This window comes from Lagopus leucura, unplaced genomic scaffold (genome assembly GCF_019238085.1).
Source record: "Lagopus leucura isolate 7727_CA_CO unplaced genomic scaffold, USGS_WTPT01 Super-Scaffold_73, whole genome shotgun sequence".
NCBI lineage: Eukaryota > Metazoa > Chordata > Aves > Galliformes > Phasianidae > Lagopus > Lagopus leucura.
In genome coordinates, this window is record NW_024962252.1 from 25,056,771 (window position 1) to 25,073,107 (window position 16,337).

General features: G+C 38.3%; 1 protein-coding gene across 2 annotated transcripts in view; it reads left to right on the forward strand.

Annotated features, from left to right (window-relative positions):
* The first annotated feature begins 596 nt into the window (after positions 1–596).
* The window catches only part of TTK (TTK protein kinase), a 32,753-nt gene continuing 17,012 nt past the window's right edge, over positions 597–16,337 (forward strand). Inside the window, exons 1-6 of one of the 2 annotated variants that reach the window (XM_042895215.1) lie at positions 597–673; positions 4,434–4,610; positions 7,110–7,257; positions 7,531–7,756; positions 9,366–9,472; positions 13,760–13,903. In XM_042895215.1, the coding sequence (XP_042751149.1) occupies positions 7,110–7,257; positions 7,531–7,756; positions 9,366–9,472; positions 13,760–13,903 (625 nt within the window). In that variant the 5' untranslated portion in view covers positions 597–673; positions 4,434–4,610. Of the gene's footprint in view, positions 674–4,433; positions 4,611–4,988; positions 5,032–7,109; positions 7,258–7,530; positions 7,757–9,365; positions 9,473–13,759; positions 13,904–16,337 lie in introns of those variants that run through there. The other variant, XM_042895216.1, reaches the window with a different exon arrangement.

Here is a 16,337-nt window from a genome sequence, read left to right on the forward strand (position 1 = left end):
TTTTCAACCCAGGCCATTCTATGATTCTGTGATTCTCAGTACTTGGAGAAAAACAGGCATGCCCATAGGATGATCCAGTACATTCTAAAATAGGTGTTTGGACTTCATTTCTTTTTCCTCTCTTTGCTTTCAGTGCCAAATGAACTTGTATTGCTATGTAGGACAAGATACTTGTGTTTTATATGAGTACAAGATGACTGAGTTTAATTCCAATTAAAACCTTGTTTAAGTATTATCAACACCACACGTGTTCTCTAAGGAAAGTAATGTTAAGCAGCAAGTTATTAAATTAATATTATTATGTTATTATTATATTAATATATATATACACGCTGCAGGGAAACACCCCCGCGGCGGGTAACGGCCCCACCACGATCCCGCTCCCTTACTGCGCCTGCGCATAACCTCCCGCCCCTCCTTCACGAGGCACCAATAGAGAAGTCGCTGAGGATCTGTGACTGCTGTGGGGGCGGTACCACCGTGCCTCTCCTCCAATAGAAAGGCGGGTTCCCGATGTTTTTTTTGTTTTTTTTTTTTTACTCTCTTAGCCAATCAGCGCTGGCCTTGGGTGGGGGGGCATTTTCAAACTGGGAGAGGTACGCGGCCTAGTTTAGTCTGCCCCGTGCGCGGCCTGGTCCCGGTCCGAGCTGGCGGCGGTGAGCGCGGAGCCGCGGTGAGTGCGGAGTCTGGCGCGGTGTTTCCGGCCGTGGGGTTCCGGGTGCCCGAGCGACGCAGGCTGTGGGCCTTGGGCCGCTTGCAGCCGGGCTGGCTTCCCGCCGGCTCCGCCCTCGGCTCCGTGCCGCGGGTAGGATGCGGGTGCTGCCCCGTGGGCTAAAGGAGCGGGGTCTGTGCGGGTGGCGGTGGGGCTGGCGGGGCTGCCGCAGGTAGTGGGGAGGCACGAGGGTAGAGCTGGGCGGGGATGGCCGGGGCCTCCTAGGTGCATTGTAGCAGTCTGTGCCGGTAGTTGGGCGAATGTGGAGGGGCCTGTGGGCTAGGACGGAAAAAAAGAGACGGATCTTGATGTGTGCTCAGTTCAATTCCGGGTGGTGCAGGTGAGAACGCCACGGCTCCTCCTCCTGAGGCACTATCCTGGGTTGTGCCAGGTGTCCGGTTGCTGCTGAGCTGCATCTTTGCACCTTTGGAACCGAAAGCCTCGGTGCCTTTGTTGCTGCTCGGTTCTCCCCTGCCTGTTGGGAGCTCACACACACCATGCAAGTTGCAGGTTGGTTGTGCTGCAGCAGCTCACCTGCATCACTGGTGCTGAGCCTTTTCCTGGCTGGCACTGTCTTTTATCTTCCTGAATCCTTTTGTGTTTTGTAGCCAACAATTTCTGTATTTCCTACTTGGGGTTAATATTGCTCATTCTTTCTTTGAGTGGTGATTTTTTTCTGGAGGTTGGGTTTCTCTTTCAAGAAATCATGATTTAGGTTTCAGTGTTTATAGGTGAATACGAACAATTATATACGTATGTGTATTCTCTTACATTTGTGGAGAAGCTTAGTTACTGTGTTTAACTGTGTTTCTGCTGGTGAGGCCCCACCTTGAGTGCTGCTTTGAGTTTTGGGCCTCTCACTGCAAGTAAGACATCAAGGCCCTGAAGTATGCCTAAAGAAAGAGCAGTGAAGCTGGTGTGGGGCTTAGAACACAGGTTTTTTGGGGAGCAGCTGAGGGAGCTGGGATTGTTTAGTCTGGAGAAGAGGAGGCTTGGGGGAGACCCTATCACTCTCTACAATTAAGTGAGGGGAGGTTGTAGTGTGGAGGAGGTCAGCCTCTTCTCCCATGTGAGTAACAATAGGGCAGGAGGTAAGGGGCTTAAGCAGTGCCAGGAGAGGTTCAGGTTGGATATGAGGAAACACTTCTCAGAGTGGTAGTGCATTGGAGCAGGCTGCTTAATGAAATGGTGGAGTCACCATCCCTGGAGGTGTTCAAGAGAAGGGTAGATACTGAGGTGTATGGTTTAGTCGGCATGGTGGTGATGTGTTGATGGTTGAACTAAATAGATTATCTTGGTGGTCTCTTCCAACCTTAATGAATCTATGATTCTATTTTGGTGAAAATACTGGCTAGACTTGGTGGCTACACTTGGGAATAGGCTAGAAGCAAGTTATTGGGTTTATCTAGTTGGATAGCTTACAAAATCTTGTAACAGTTCTTGTAATCAGGGAATCATGCGGGATGTGAAGGGAGCTGAAGCTGGGGAGGATTTGTAAGGTAATGCAACTTGTTGGATAACAGGTTTTGTTCCACGAGCAGTTACCTGCTTTCTAGGAAGAACATCTTTTAAAATCTGTCCAGGCTAACAAAAGTTACAACATTTCTTTTGTATTCCTATCATTGCAATTTGTTCTTCTGACTTAAACCTAAAAAATTGCTTTTTTTTTTATTAAGCAAGCTCTCTGCTTTCATGACTTCTCCCATTTGATTAAAAAAAACTCGGTGGTTTGTAAACTTGACTGTTCCTTCAAAGTTGTAATAAAGACTGGTTTCTGCTGCAGTACCTGTGGACTAAGTGGATATATGACAGAATGCCAGGCATTTCTAATGATTTGCCATGTGTTGGTACATGCTTCTGTTCTTCTTTGCCTTAAACACAAATGGTAAAGTCTTGAGGAGCGGGACTTTTATGTACTTACATGATAGATTCTAACATTCATAAAAGGTCTGTATTATTACCGTTGTGCTTAAGCAGTGTTGGTATAACTGCACTTATAAAGGATTGTAGTATAGTATTGCTCTGCTTTCTGTAATGGTGACAATTTTCTGTCCTACCAACAAGCATGTGCTTGAGCAGTCAGCAAATTTGAAATATTAAAGAGAGTACAAGAAAAACATAATGCAAATGCTGTAGAAGATAAAGGTTACGTTCTGTTTTACCTTCTTTATCTCCAGGGGCTGGAGCTCCATCCCTACAAAGACAAGCTGAGGGAGCTGGGCTTGTTCAGCCTGGAGAAAAGTAGGCTGCAGGGTGACCTCATTGCAGCCTTTCAGTACCTAAAGGGAGCTGACAAACAGGAGGGGAGTCAACTCTTTGAAAGGGTTGATAACTAAAGGACAAAGGGGAAATGGTTTTGAGTTGAGGGAGGGGAGATTCAGGTTGGATGTCAGGGGAAATTCTTTACTATGAGGGTGGTGAGGTGGTGAAACAGGCTGCCCAGAGAGGTTGTGGATGCCCCGTCCCTGGAAGTGTTCAAGGCCAGGTTGGATGGGGCGCTGTGCAGCCTGGTCTGCTGTTAAATGTGGAGGTTGGTAGCCCTGCTTGTAGCAGGGGGTTGGAGATTCATGATCCTTGATGTCCCTTCCAGCCCTGCCCATTCTGTGATTCTTGTTTGCGCGTAATTTCCCTGCCTGTAGGGAAGGCAAGATAGCTTAAACATAAGGGGAAAAGTGCTAGAAAAACAACAAAAAAGTTCCTGATTTGGTGATGTTGGTGGCATTTTTCCTCTTCTGCACAAAAGATTTAACTTTGTTATTCACTGTGTAGTATCTTTGTAGAAACTTTAATTGGGCCATTGGAACAGAGCTAGACATATGTTTTATATAATAGCTCTCATCATAGTAGTCTGGAAGCATAAGAAAAATCTAGGTAATGGAGTGGCATAAGTGTCTTCTAGTAAACTGACTTATTTCCTTTTTTATAGGAAAAGTGCCAGGCAGGCTCTTGGGCACTTGCTTAAAATTTTGGCTGCCTTCTGCACTTTCTTCGATAAGCAGATGTATTTTAGTAGATTCCAGGAGCAGGAAGAGTATGTCTTTTTTTTTAAGTATTATTTAACAACAAAAAAACTTCATACTTTATTGAAGTTTCCATCTGTGGAAAAACTGCATCTTGATTTGTTGAGAAACATTGCATGACATTGCAAATCCATCATTCCAAGTCTGATTGCTATTATTCTCTTTATTATCAATAAGTTTTATTGGTTCTATTGCACATGGGAGCCTGTCTAACAGATGTGACCACTTCATGCTTTTACAATTGAATGTATGTATAATTGCATGTTGATGTTATAACTCTTCGCTGTCTTGTCAAATTTTGAAGATGCTTCACAAATTCATGGCAGATACTTTTTTTGAAAGTAATGTAGCAGGTTTAGCCATTGTGATACTCTGAATACCTTCTTGTGACTGGACTTTGGCGTGAGTGAAAGAGTAGTTGTGACTCATGACAATCCACAGATGATTATGCTCTCAAGGTATTTTTCATCTATACATTTCATACGCAGCGGATGCTTCTGGAAGTGTTTGCATGTAGTCCACAAGTAATTCTTGAGCATTTTTTTTTTTGTGCTGGTTAGTACTGTTAGTAATTAGGAATAGTTTTATTGGTTTGTTTTAATGAAAACTCAGTTTTTGTGATGGTATGAGTATGCAGGAAGCTTACAGTATTGATACCTGTGTACTTCCGAATATCTAATCATTCAATTTTTGATACTCAGGAACTTCTTCAGGATGAAGGACTGCATTTCTTGCCATTGCTGGATTCTTGGGATCATCTGAAGTAACCTGACCCTCATCCACTTCAACTTTTTGACAAAGCATATCAGTTCTTCAGAAGTTTTCTCCATATTGCACATATTGAATCTTAGTCAGTTAAGACGCTACGTACCAGAAATGTAAGTTTGGCAACTGACTTAAGGTCAGGTTTATATAGAAAATTACTGGGTTTTTGTCTGCTACTGATGACAGCTTGCCACTAGAAAAATAAAACCTTAGTGTGGATGAGGAAAACAGAAATAGTGTTTTGAAAAAAATCTATCTGGGAATCATTAACAAGTATAGTTTTAATGAAAAATCGTAGTACTGGAACGTATGACATTTCTTTTTATGTTCTTGCTGTTTAAAGTTGTCTAAGGCTTAGCTTCTGGAAGTTGACTTCATCCATACTCTTAATGGGTACAGCTCAAGGACTGATCTTTAAGAATGTTCTCAACTGTAAATAGGAGATCTGGAGTGAAAATTTCTGTATTAATTTAGGGCAAAACTACAACAGGCTCCAAAATCTTGTCAATAAGGAAATGATCTTATTCCTGTCAGGTAAGTAAGTATCATGTTTGGAATGGCATGTAAACAGCCTTTGCTACAGTAATCACCTCTCATTTTTAGCAGTGTGATTCCTAAAAGATGGGATTGTTTATAGAGGCTGTCTCAGAACTTCTCCTCTATGTACTCTGGGGAGGAATGTGTGGCGAAGTACTTTTTTTAAATATGTTTTTATTAAATGTACTTGTGAAGAGAAATGGGGGGGGAAGTTCTAGTCTCATCTCACTGAAAAATTGCTTTTCAGATAGCACTGACTGATACGTTGTCTCTAGTTTTCATAGTCCTTTCTGTGTAGTTCTTGATTACATCTCTGGGGGTTATGTTTACTTCTGCTTAATTCCACTGAAAGTACTTATTTTTCTTAAGAAAGGAAGGAATCATTTGCAGAACTTAGTGGATCTTTTGCTATTCTACAAAGATATTGTAAGGTGAATGTCTTTAGCTCTTAACACACTTTGTCAGGCTAAACCTTGGGCTTTACATAGTAGGTTCAAAATGTTTCTAAAATAATCTTTTAATGTAGATTGGAGTGTGCTTTACATTCTTGATAGCTATTTCTAGTGCAGGAAGGATATAAGTTACAGCAGCTTCTGCTGTATAAAGAAGTTCTGTAAGCATGGTGAACTTTCTGGTTGATGGTCTCTAGGAAGAGCTGAGTCTGCTGCTTTCAAAGAATTGCAAACTTCGGGTGATAACTGCTCTAAAAATTAATCTTGAGACTCCTGAAAAAGAGTGAAAAGCTTATCTTTTAGTAAGTGGGATTTGGAGGTGGATAGATGAACTTTTTCTTATTCCATTCTGTTGCTTCTCTGTAATTAATCTAAAATAGATCTTAATTCTCCCTTCAAGCAACTTTTCATCGACTTATACCTAAACGCAAACATTCTGTAATGTTTATTACAAGCAATGCTGTATAGTAATTTGTTGCTTATTTTCTGGTTCACCTTTATTCACTACATTCACTGTTTGTGTAATATCTTAGAATTATTTTGAAGTGAGGCCTAGGATGTAAAATTTTGCAGCAGGAAGAAGTAATGTGGACTAAAATGGGGAGATGTTTCAAAGCGTTTGGTTTAGAAGCTCAGTAATATGAACAAATGCTGCATGTTTTTCAATTAGTGCTACTTTAAGGAAGAATTTTGTTAAAATTGAGGCATAACCAACCCAAATATACAGATATTTTTGAGTGTCTCACCACCCACCTGTATATCTGTATTAAAAAAAATATATATATATATCTTGCCCATGGAGGGAAGAAATAAGGCTGAAAGATGAGTCATAACTACAACATGGTTACTACCTCTACTGTAAGTTATACCTGTTATGGAAATGGAGAAAAATGAGAATTGTTGAAACTTCTAGTTCAGAGTATCAAACTTTCTGTGTAAAACATGTTTACACTTGGTGGAGTTGTGGTAGGGCTGAGGCATGTTAAGTGGAGCCTAACTCATCCATACAGGTGTCATCAAATGAAGTCTCTCCTTCCTTCCTTCCTTTCCTCTTTCTTTTCCATGTGATGAGACAGTTAACCCAAAACACCAAGGTAATAAAGAATAATATAAAAATATGTATATATTATAAATCCTATCCCTATTTTTAATGTGAGATTAGTTTTTTGTGGAGTTTATCTCTGAGCCGGGTCACCATGAAGTCTGACAAGTCCTTGTTCTATTACTGTTTGTTTGAGAGGTGTGGCAGAATGCGTGGCTAGAAGCAGAAATTCCTAGTGATGCAAAACTGTGGATTTAGGTTGTAGGTTAATAAATAATCCTATATGTTCAGGTACTACTTCTCTTGGACAGTTAAGACACTTTATTGGGAAGGGCGGCTGTGATGCATGGACTAACATCTGGGCAGACCAGTGAAGTGTATTGAATGCTTTTGTGCGTTCAAGTTGACTTTTATGAAGTTTACTTGTGTGACTAAATTAACCAAGTCTTGTTAGACTAGTTATTTAATGTGAGTCTCAATTTGGAAAGTGTAAGTGAGGGACTCACCTGTTTTGATTCCAGTTAATGCCAGTTACAACTGGGCTCTTCAGTAACTTCCCTGGTTTCACCTTCTGTCTGCAGATGGAGGAGGAGGAGGATCTAAGTGAAAGAGGATTGCCACGAATTGCTTCAATCATGAGTAGGGTTAGAGACTTGAAAAACAAATACAAAAATGAAGACAATATCACAGATGAACTGAACTGTACTAAAATATCAGCTGATACAACAGGTATGTGTTTGTAATTTCTTTCAGGTATGCAACTGAAGGAAAAAGAACTATTAACTATTTTAAACTAGTAACTATTTTTAAAGTGTAGTGTTTCTCCAGTATTAGAGACCATGAGGTACATTTAATCTCCTTACTTAAAAAAAAAAAAAAAAAAAAAATTGATGGAGGGGGAGAAACAAAACAAAAGCCCCATAAGGCTAGTATTGCGTGAAAACTTTTTTTCTTCCATTTGTATTGGCTACGTTTTATTCTGCTGTGTTATTTTTCTGTCAGATAACTCTGGAACTGTTAATCGAATAATGATGACAACAAATAATCCAGAAGATTGGCTGTGTTTTTTGCTTCGGCTGGAGAAAAAGGGTGTTCCTCAGATGGACCTTAGCATACTGAATAGACTCATTGGTCGCTACAGTCAAGCAGTAACTGCACTACCTGCAGAAAAGCATAGTGAGGATGAGAACTATGCTCGCATCCTTGTGAGATTTGCAGAGCTGAAAGCGTAAGTACAAATTTTCAGTTTCCAGTACAAGAAATTTCATCAATGCCTTCTGGATTTTCATGGTGGTAAAATAGTATGGTGTGTTCTTGTTAGTGGCTCCTTGAAATTGAGCAGCTTTGGGTGCTCTATAGTGCTTGCATCTGTTGTATTTGCTAATGAAAAGTGATTCTTCAGAGAAATTTGATGTAGAGATGTTGTTGCTCTTTCTGGACAATATATGTGAAGTTCATGGGGGAAAGCAGCGCGGAACAGCTCTTTCTAATTTCAGATTTATACTGTAGCTCAGAAGTTATATGAAGGAAATCTGATGTAGGACTTTAACAAAGATCGTAGTTTAGCAAAGATTAAACTTTCAGGATTATTTCTCTGACTCCTATAAATGTTCTATTGTGGCTGTGTGGTAGACAGCTTGCTGTTATTGAATTCATCCAGCCAAACTCCAGTGATCTCCAATTGCCTGTTCTTCCTTCACCCTTACTCTGAAAGGCACATCCCAGCTATATTAAATACACCTTTAGGGTTGGAAGAATTATTCTATACTTTTAAAATATGATTCTGTACTTTTACAACTTATGAAGTGAGTTCTCTTTGTAGTTTACTGCTTTGATTAGTGCAAGTTTGAACTGTGATTATTCAGGTGTTTTCAGACCTATTTTAGGGCAAGATTATAATTTTTTTGTAATAAGTTCTATTGGCACTCTCAGTACTGTGAAATTGAAGATATTTTTGAAGAGCTGCATTTCAATGTCGCGGTAATCTTTAACAGTAGAAGTCTCAGTGCATGTAGCTAGTATCGCTTTGTTCTTTATACCCCTCTTAGTACAACTCTAGCAGGTGTTTTGGTCTTAGTCTACTTCTTTTTCTGTACTATCATCTCCATGGGTTTTGTTGCATTGGTTTTTACTTCCATTGTGTGGTTTTAGTTATTGGTTGAATCTGCTGCTGGTAAACAATCAGGAGTGAATAACATCCTGCTATGAATACATGGCATCCTGAAGATGGAAGTGGTTTCTTTTAAAGTGTTGGAGTAAAATATAGATCAGAAATACCTTCTATTTCTAAAGATATGGAAAGATCTTTCTTGATGGTCACTTGTTTTTCAAGATTTTTCAAGGTTTATACGATGCTTTTTTGTTCCACACAAACTTCAGGAAAAACTTCAGTAAAAGTTTTTCCTCCCCACATATTCAAAATCAAATATCTTCAATGTAATAATTGCTCCCTATTGTCCTCCCTTATCCCTCCATCCTATTTTGCAGCCTCTTAGTGTAGAAGTGGATGCAGTTAGAGAAAGGTCCCCATTATCTGGTGTCAGCATGCAGCTTGGAAGATGTTGATGAGTACTCTGGGGGGGAAAAACAGCCATGTGTTCTTTATTACTATTGATGCTATTCCTCAAAATGAGCACCCAGTCTTTTTTCATATTTGAGCACGTTTTTCTGTTTGGAAAGGGTCAGTTTAATTTGTTTCAATTACGAGATATCTTTTAAAGACTCTTTGCTTATATGTACTTCACAAATGATTCATAATGATTCTGAAAAAAAGAATGTAGAATGTTAGTATGTGTTTGATTCCATGCTTTGTAACTAGTGGTATGCTGTCTTTACAGTCTTCAAGATCCAGAGGAGGCACGAGACCAATTTCATCTGGCCAGACTGAACTGCAAGAAATTTGCTTTTGTGCATGTGGCTTTTGCACAGTTTGAGCTATCACAAGGTATGTAAAAGAAGGCGTTTGTTGCTGTCTTCTGTTGCTATAGGTTGTCTTTTAAACCTCTGCTGTTACATTTTGCAAGGAAACTGATAGGTATTGTCAGAAAATGAAATAACTGGATCTCGTTTTGATTTAAATTTAATTAGTGTCTTCATTTCTGATACTGTTACATGCAAATATTACTAGTTTTTTCCTTTTTAGAAAAAAACTTTGAAACAAGGTAAAAATTAGCTGTTTTAAAGCTTTGACTTTATTGACAAATTTGAGGCTCTCAGTGGTGTGAAAAATGATTATGATTATCAAATCTAGGTGATAATATTCCTTTAGATACTTCAAACTTGTGAGGAAGACCATCTTTCCAAAAAGCAACTGTAGATCTTTGTATTTTGCTTAACAAAACATTGAACTGTAAATGTGATCTGGTTGATACAAGTTTTCCTGTTGCTCAAGTTTTTAAGTAGCTTGACTGCTTTTGTTTCCTGTTTTGCTGTTGAAAGTTGGTATTGGGACAGTGGAGATGAATGATATCTTCTGTTGCTTAATACTAGTAGTAAGCTAACTTCATTCACAGTGTCATGGAAGTCATATTCCCATCAAGTCAGGGAGTAGGAGTTAGTTTTGTCAGTGTTTAAAATAGAATGGTACTCTGTCAAGTTTACTGCAGTGGTTTAGGCAAGCCATTTTGACACAGTGATAACATTTCTAAAAAAGAAAATGGAAGAATAATGGATGAAAAAAATGAAGAAATAGTGGAGGTTGTGGATGCCCCACCCTGGATGCACTCAAGGCCAGGCTGGATGTGGCTCTGGGCAGCCTGGTCTAGTGGTTGGCATACCCGCCCATGGCAGGGGGTTGAAACTAGGTGATCATTGTGGTCCTTTTCAACTCAACTCTGTGATTCAATGATGTGAATCTAATATTTGAACTGTCTGTCTCCAGTAGGATTAGTTGCACTGAGAGCAGGTTTCTTGAAAATAGTTTATGCTGTTACTGGGTGTACTGGATCTGCCTTGAGTGGAGGTTTTCCGTCATAGGTGCTGGCTTTTTAGGTTTGTGTATTTTTGTTAACAGTGCTGATAACACACCAACATTTTAGCTGCTGTTGAACACCGTTTGCTCAATCTCAAGGCTTTTGCTCTCATTCTGCTTCTGACCACAGTGAGTGTGCTGGCTGTGAGCAAAAGGACAGTTGATTCAAACTGACTGAAGGAATGTTCTATGGAAGATAATATAATGTTCAGCAGTAAAAGCCGGGGGTAGCCTTTTCATGGTAGTTGCTTGGGAACTGGCAGGACACCAATCTGCTGGCAGGATTTGGGGATTGCTTTGTGTGACTTATTGGTCTTATTCCCTACTTTTTCTTTTTTTTTATTAGGCACTATCTTGACCTATGAGTTGGTTTTGTTGTTGTTGTGTTTTTTTGTTTTTTTGCCTTTGCTCTTCTAGCTCTCCCTTACCCTTCTGGGGCGAGGAGAGAATGAATGACTGGTGAAAGTTTCATTGCTGGCCAAGACCAATTCACGGCACTCAGAAAAGATCTTGATGTTTTAAGTGATTTCAGGATTTATACCTCTTCAGTTTCTAGATGACTTAGATATTTGAAGTATGTCCAATAAATTGAACCGTTTCGTATGAACCAATGAGTAAATACTAATTTCCTGTATTTCTGTTTTTTTTTTCTTGATTCCAATGTCCCATTTGTAATGGGACAGGAGAGGCCATGGAATTTTTTCTCAGGAAATGCTTGCCACAAAATAACTGGGGAGGAATACTGAGTCGAGTATTTATTTTCTACAAAGCTGGGAGGAGAGGACAAATCTTAAATCTCTGATTTTAAATTTCATATTTTTTCAGATTAGTCAGTTGTGTGACCAGCCATTGCTTGTTATTTTGAGCTTTATCAACAGTATTTAAACTGATTACATACAATGTTCACAAGACAAATTATTGGTTAATTAAGGTGATAAACTGATAGTACTGCAATAGTAAAGATACTGGTAAATACTCATTGCAAGTGTAAAACCCACTGTATAACTTAATTAAAATGTAGAAATGTTACAAGTGATTGCTAATAACTAAATTTCATCCTTCTGTCACAATCACTCATGAACTTAGTAACCCCACAGTTAGGGATATGCTCATGCAATCGTGGTTTTTTTTCCTTTTTATTTTGACAGCAGTCAACACGAAATGAAATCCTAATCCCAAAGGAATTTACATTTTGGCTTTGTCTTATCTCTTGTGTGGTTTCTGATTTGTATCTGTTACCTTTGATCAGGTTGATATGATGTTTGGTAATCTCCCTCTTTGGTGCTTCAAACAGGATTGGAGTAGCATGTGGATGCTACATAGTTAAAGAGTGCTGCTGCGTTTCAGTGAGCTTGGCCAGTTATGACCAAAGGAAAGGGGAAGATTCACATGCTCTGGTACCTCAGCAAGGTCGTTTCAGCAGTGCGTTGGCAATTTGGTTCTGAAGGAATCTCTTCCCTTTTGCATTAGGATGAAAAATTATACTTCACTTGTTTTGAGTGAAATTGTGAGACAAAGCTGAAGTGAAAATTTTGAAACAGTGTTTGACCATGATATTGATTTGCTTATAAACTGAAAGCTCATAACCTGAAAATGGACTAACAAAAGTGACCCTTTTTGTTTAAATAGGCCAGATGAGAAGCTGTATCTTCCTTTTGTGTCTGGGATTGGGTGCTTAAAGCAAGATTATTGTGAATTTCTCAAAGCTCATGACCGTAATTAAAATTCTTTTTTTAGGTCTATGAAGTGTGTTGCTTAAGTGTAGATCATTCAGGCTTCTTTGTGAGCCTGGCATGCTCATAAGACACTTCTGGCTTTGCTTCTTTGCCTTTGTTTCCCATCTATTAAGGACTTTAGAATGATTTTTTTTTTTTAAATGTAGGTGCCTTTCTCATATTCTTAGTTATTCCATGTGATGCTGAGATAAACTGTTCTCATTCTGAATATCATGTCATCTTAGTGAACTGCATAGTTAGCATTCTACCCATGGTTGTAATAATTGATTAGGGGTTTGCAAACAATCCCAATGTACCAACAAAAAACATCTCCTCTGCAAAAAGCCATATACGCTTGCTAAGGATTTGGGAGAAAAATGGTGTTTGATCAAAGGGTTTAAAAAACAGTCATTTTGACTATGCACAAAATAGACCTAAATGAAATCAGACAATTTTACTTTAACATTTACTTGTTTCCATGTCAATACTAAGGTTTATTCTTATGTTTGCTTACTTGAGCGTAAGTTCTGCCCTTCTGGCTCCAATCTTAACTGCAGGCAACATTGACATTCACCTTCAGTTATCAGTGGAGTTTTGAGTGCTAGAGATGTGGAGCTCTGTTAGAGCACAATAAAAACTTATTCATACAGGTGCTATGTCTGTACAGTTGAAGTACTTTACATTTTGTTGCTCTGCAAATGAGAAATAAGACATCAAGAACTTCAAGGTACAGCTGTATATTAACAGCTGCAGCAACATTGAGTCATTTGCTCCTGATGCTTTCTGAACAAAAGCCAAGGGGAAGATTTTGGTCCCAGTGCATTAATTTCTTTATTCATGTCTGATACTTTTTTATAGCTACATGTGTATATATGCTCATACATGCAAACCAAATGCTTTCACATGTCCTGTGGTAAAATATAGCCCATCTGTTTTCTTCTATTTCAGCTTATGGCAAGTAGTAATGTGTAAAACTAATTAAAGAATCACAAGATCAAAACTAAAACAAAAGCAAACTCATCATCCCTTTTCACCCTTCATTTCTGAATTGTAGTGCGTTCTGGATTAATGGTGTTTGACTCAACTGCTGTTTTTAACCTCGATTCTTAAATGTGTTAAAGATATTTTATAATACACATATAATTTTATATCTGGTCAGGTAAGTGCAAGTCCGTAAACCTCTTATGCTGCAGAGAAAATGACTGATTTTAGCTTTTGTGTTCTGTTTTCTTATGGTTCTAATGCTGAAGAAATGCTGAGAATGCAGTTATGAAGTCATAAATCATATTTTGAGGCTCAATTACTTGTAGAAAAAGAACTGGCTTATGTGATTTATTTGTAAGTACTTCTAGGCAGTGTCCCAAAAGTGGAAAACTAAGGGGGTAATGTGCAGACTAAACAATGCCTTGAGAGAATGATGGAAAATTAATATGACACCATAAACATAATTATGTCTTCCAAAGAAAAAAGTCTGTAAAGACCATGTTGCTACTGTGCAATTGTTTTTATTTGCTTTTTCTCTAATGTTGTGTTCTTTATTACTTAGGAAATGTGAAGAAGTGTAAACAGCTCCTTCAGAAAGCTGTGGAGTGCTCTGCTGTTCCATTGGAAATGTTAGAAACTGCTCTACAAAACTTTAATTCACAAAAAAAGCAGTTGCTTTCAGATGAGGAAAAGGAGAACTTTGCAGGTAATTGCAATCTCTCAAAATACTGATTGATTTTTAAGCACTTTGTACTGCTAAATGGAAAAATTATTTCAGTGTTTGTCCTTTCTAGATACAAACTCAAAATCCATTGCTGTCCAATAAACAGTTATATTTGTCTATTCTTCATCTTAATTCTTCAATACCTGGCTCCATCTCTTCTCAGGAGTCATCAGAAAGTAAACTTTTTTGTGAAGAGTGTATTTTTTGCTTTATGTGAGGACAGAAGTAGTGCAAAATAAATCTGATTTCATAAGGGATCTATCTTCAGAAGCATGATAGAGATTTGCTGTTTCCTTTTAAGTTGACCTTAATATGAAACGCTTTATGAGGGGGCAGTAAGTATTTGGTAGTGCTTACAGTATTATTCAGTCATGGTGTTTGTTTTTAATAAGCTTTGTTTTCTTACTGACATCAATTGCATATCTGATGAACTGTGTCTCAGGATAAGTTAATCTTCATGGAGAGTGCCGTTTGTATTTGATATTATTTGCTTTACTTACTGCAAATCTTACAGGTATACCTGTGAAAGAATATGTGCAAAAGGCTTATCTGCCATTTAGTAATTAATTCAGGGGAAGAGTGGACTCATCTAATTTTAGTTTATGTTAATTTGTAACAGTAAGTGCTTGAAAAGTGCTGCATTTCAGTGCAACTATTTAAAGATGAAAGTTTTGAAAAGCAATAACACACTAGAAATGCAGCAACGTAGATGATTTAAATCGCTGAGCTTTGCTTTAGTTGAATTTTGTTACTTCTGGAGCAATAAAAAGGCTTATCTCTTAATCTACAGGCATTTAAGACTTGTCTATTTAATATTGTTGCTTAAAGAGCTGCTTTTTGAAACTTATTTAAAGATAGTAATGCTGTGTAATGCATTTCTTCACACACAGAAAGATTGTTCAGAAAGCTTTGGACAAGAGTTGCATGCAGTTGTAGAGTAATGATGCAAACATAAAAACCTCAGCAAGTCTAGAAGCTTTTGGTTTAATTCTCCCTCCCCTTCCTTCTTTCATGGATGACAATATAGATATCTGATATACTGGGGATGATTTGGAGGAAAAAAACCACGTTTTTTCAGAATGTTCTGAATAGGATGAGTGAGAAGCTGTCTCAAACCAAGAAGAAATTAAAGTATTGCAGATCATTTGAATGTGAGAGTCCAATGGTAAACTTGGGCATGAAATACAGGGGAGAAAAAGGCATGGGAGATATTTATAGGAGTATGAGAATGATGATACTGAATGGGTCAACTGACAATTCAAAGCTATTCTCAGTGTTAAACTCTATATGTTGAAGTACTTATTTTGAACTATTTGACTAAGTACTATATATTGACTTGAGTAGTTCACAAAAAACCCTAGAAATAGCTAAAATGTCAGTGTTCATCTGCTGGAAGTCTAGCTTTTGCTAAAGACAGAAAGAGACATGGGAGGGTTCAAAGTAGAAATGAGTTAACTTCAATGAATTGCTCTAGAACTTAAATGTTACGCAAAATTGTATGTGAAAATGAAAGTCCTTAAGCTTGGATTTCTTGGAAGGTAGTGGATAACCATGGATTCTGTTTGGTCAGGCAATAATTCCCTGTAATGATGACAAGGTCTACACGATGAGGAAGATCTTCCCATAAATAGTTTAATGCATATTCTGTTGTGTGTATTTTTTTTTTTTTTAATGATCTTGTCGTAGATCAGCTTAGCTGTTTATCTGACTAATCAGATGGTAATTTCAAAGAGTCTCATCAGGGTGATAAACTGAAGTTGGGTTTAGTATTCATCTGAAGCTCTTAAAACAGCTCATACTTCAGTGTTCCCTAAATGGAGAGTTAATTTTCTTTCTATATTATACCACAGTTATGCACTGTGTGCAGAGGAAGTTGCTGAAGTGTGATGTACCTTGGTATGTTCAGTGTTCAGATTTCTCGTGGTAATTTTTTCATCCCTGAGGAGTTACCTTCCCTTCTATTTTCCAGCTTAACACAAAAATAGTTTGGATGATGGGAATGTGCATTGCAGTGTTCAGTAGAAATTGGCTTTAGACTTTTGTTCTAAGGTTAATGTACAACTTCAGATAACTATTCTCAAGTCCTTCATGTCTGAGTGAGATTCTCTGTTGGGTTGAGATGGGGCTACTGAAGCTTGCTTTTGGCTTCTGTATCTTTTATGAAGTTGCAGTAGTAGAACACAGCTTGTAAGAGCACTCTCAAATTTGCCCTGAGCAAAATCAGGTAGTCAACTTAGACCCAGCTAATTACTTTGTCTAATTCAGTTTAATTGTTCTGATATGATATATGAGTACTCTTGTACGTGTGATGTTAGCATGCAAGCGAGAAGGGTCCAACAAACAGGCTTTGGTAGCGAGTTACTGAGTCTCTGTAGTAGTAGCAGAGAACTTGTTTATCTATGTTGTTGCACCTCTG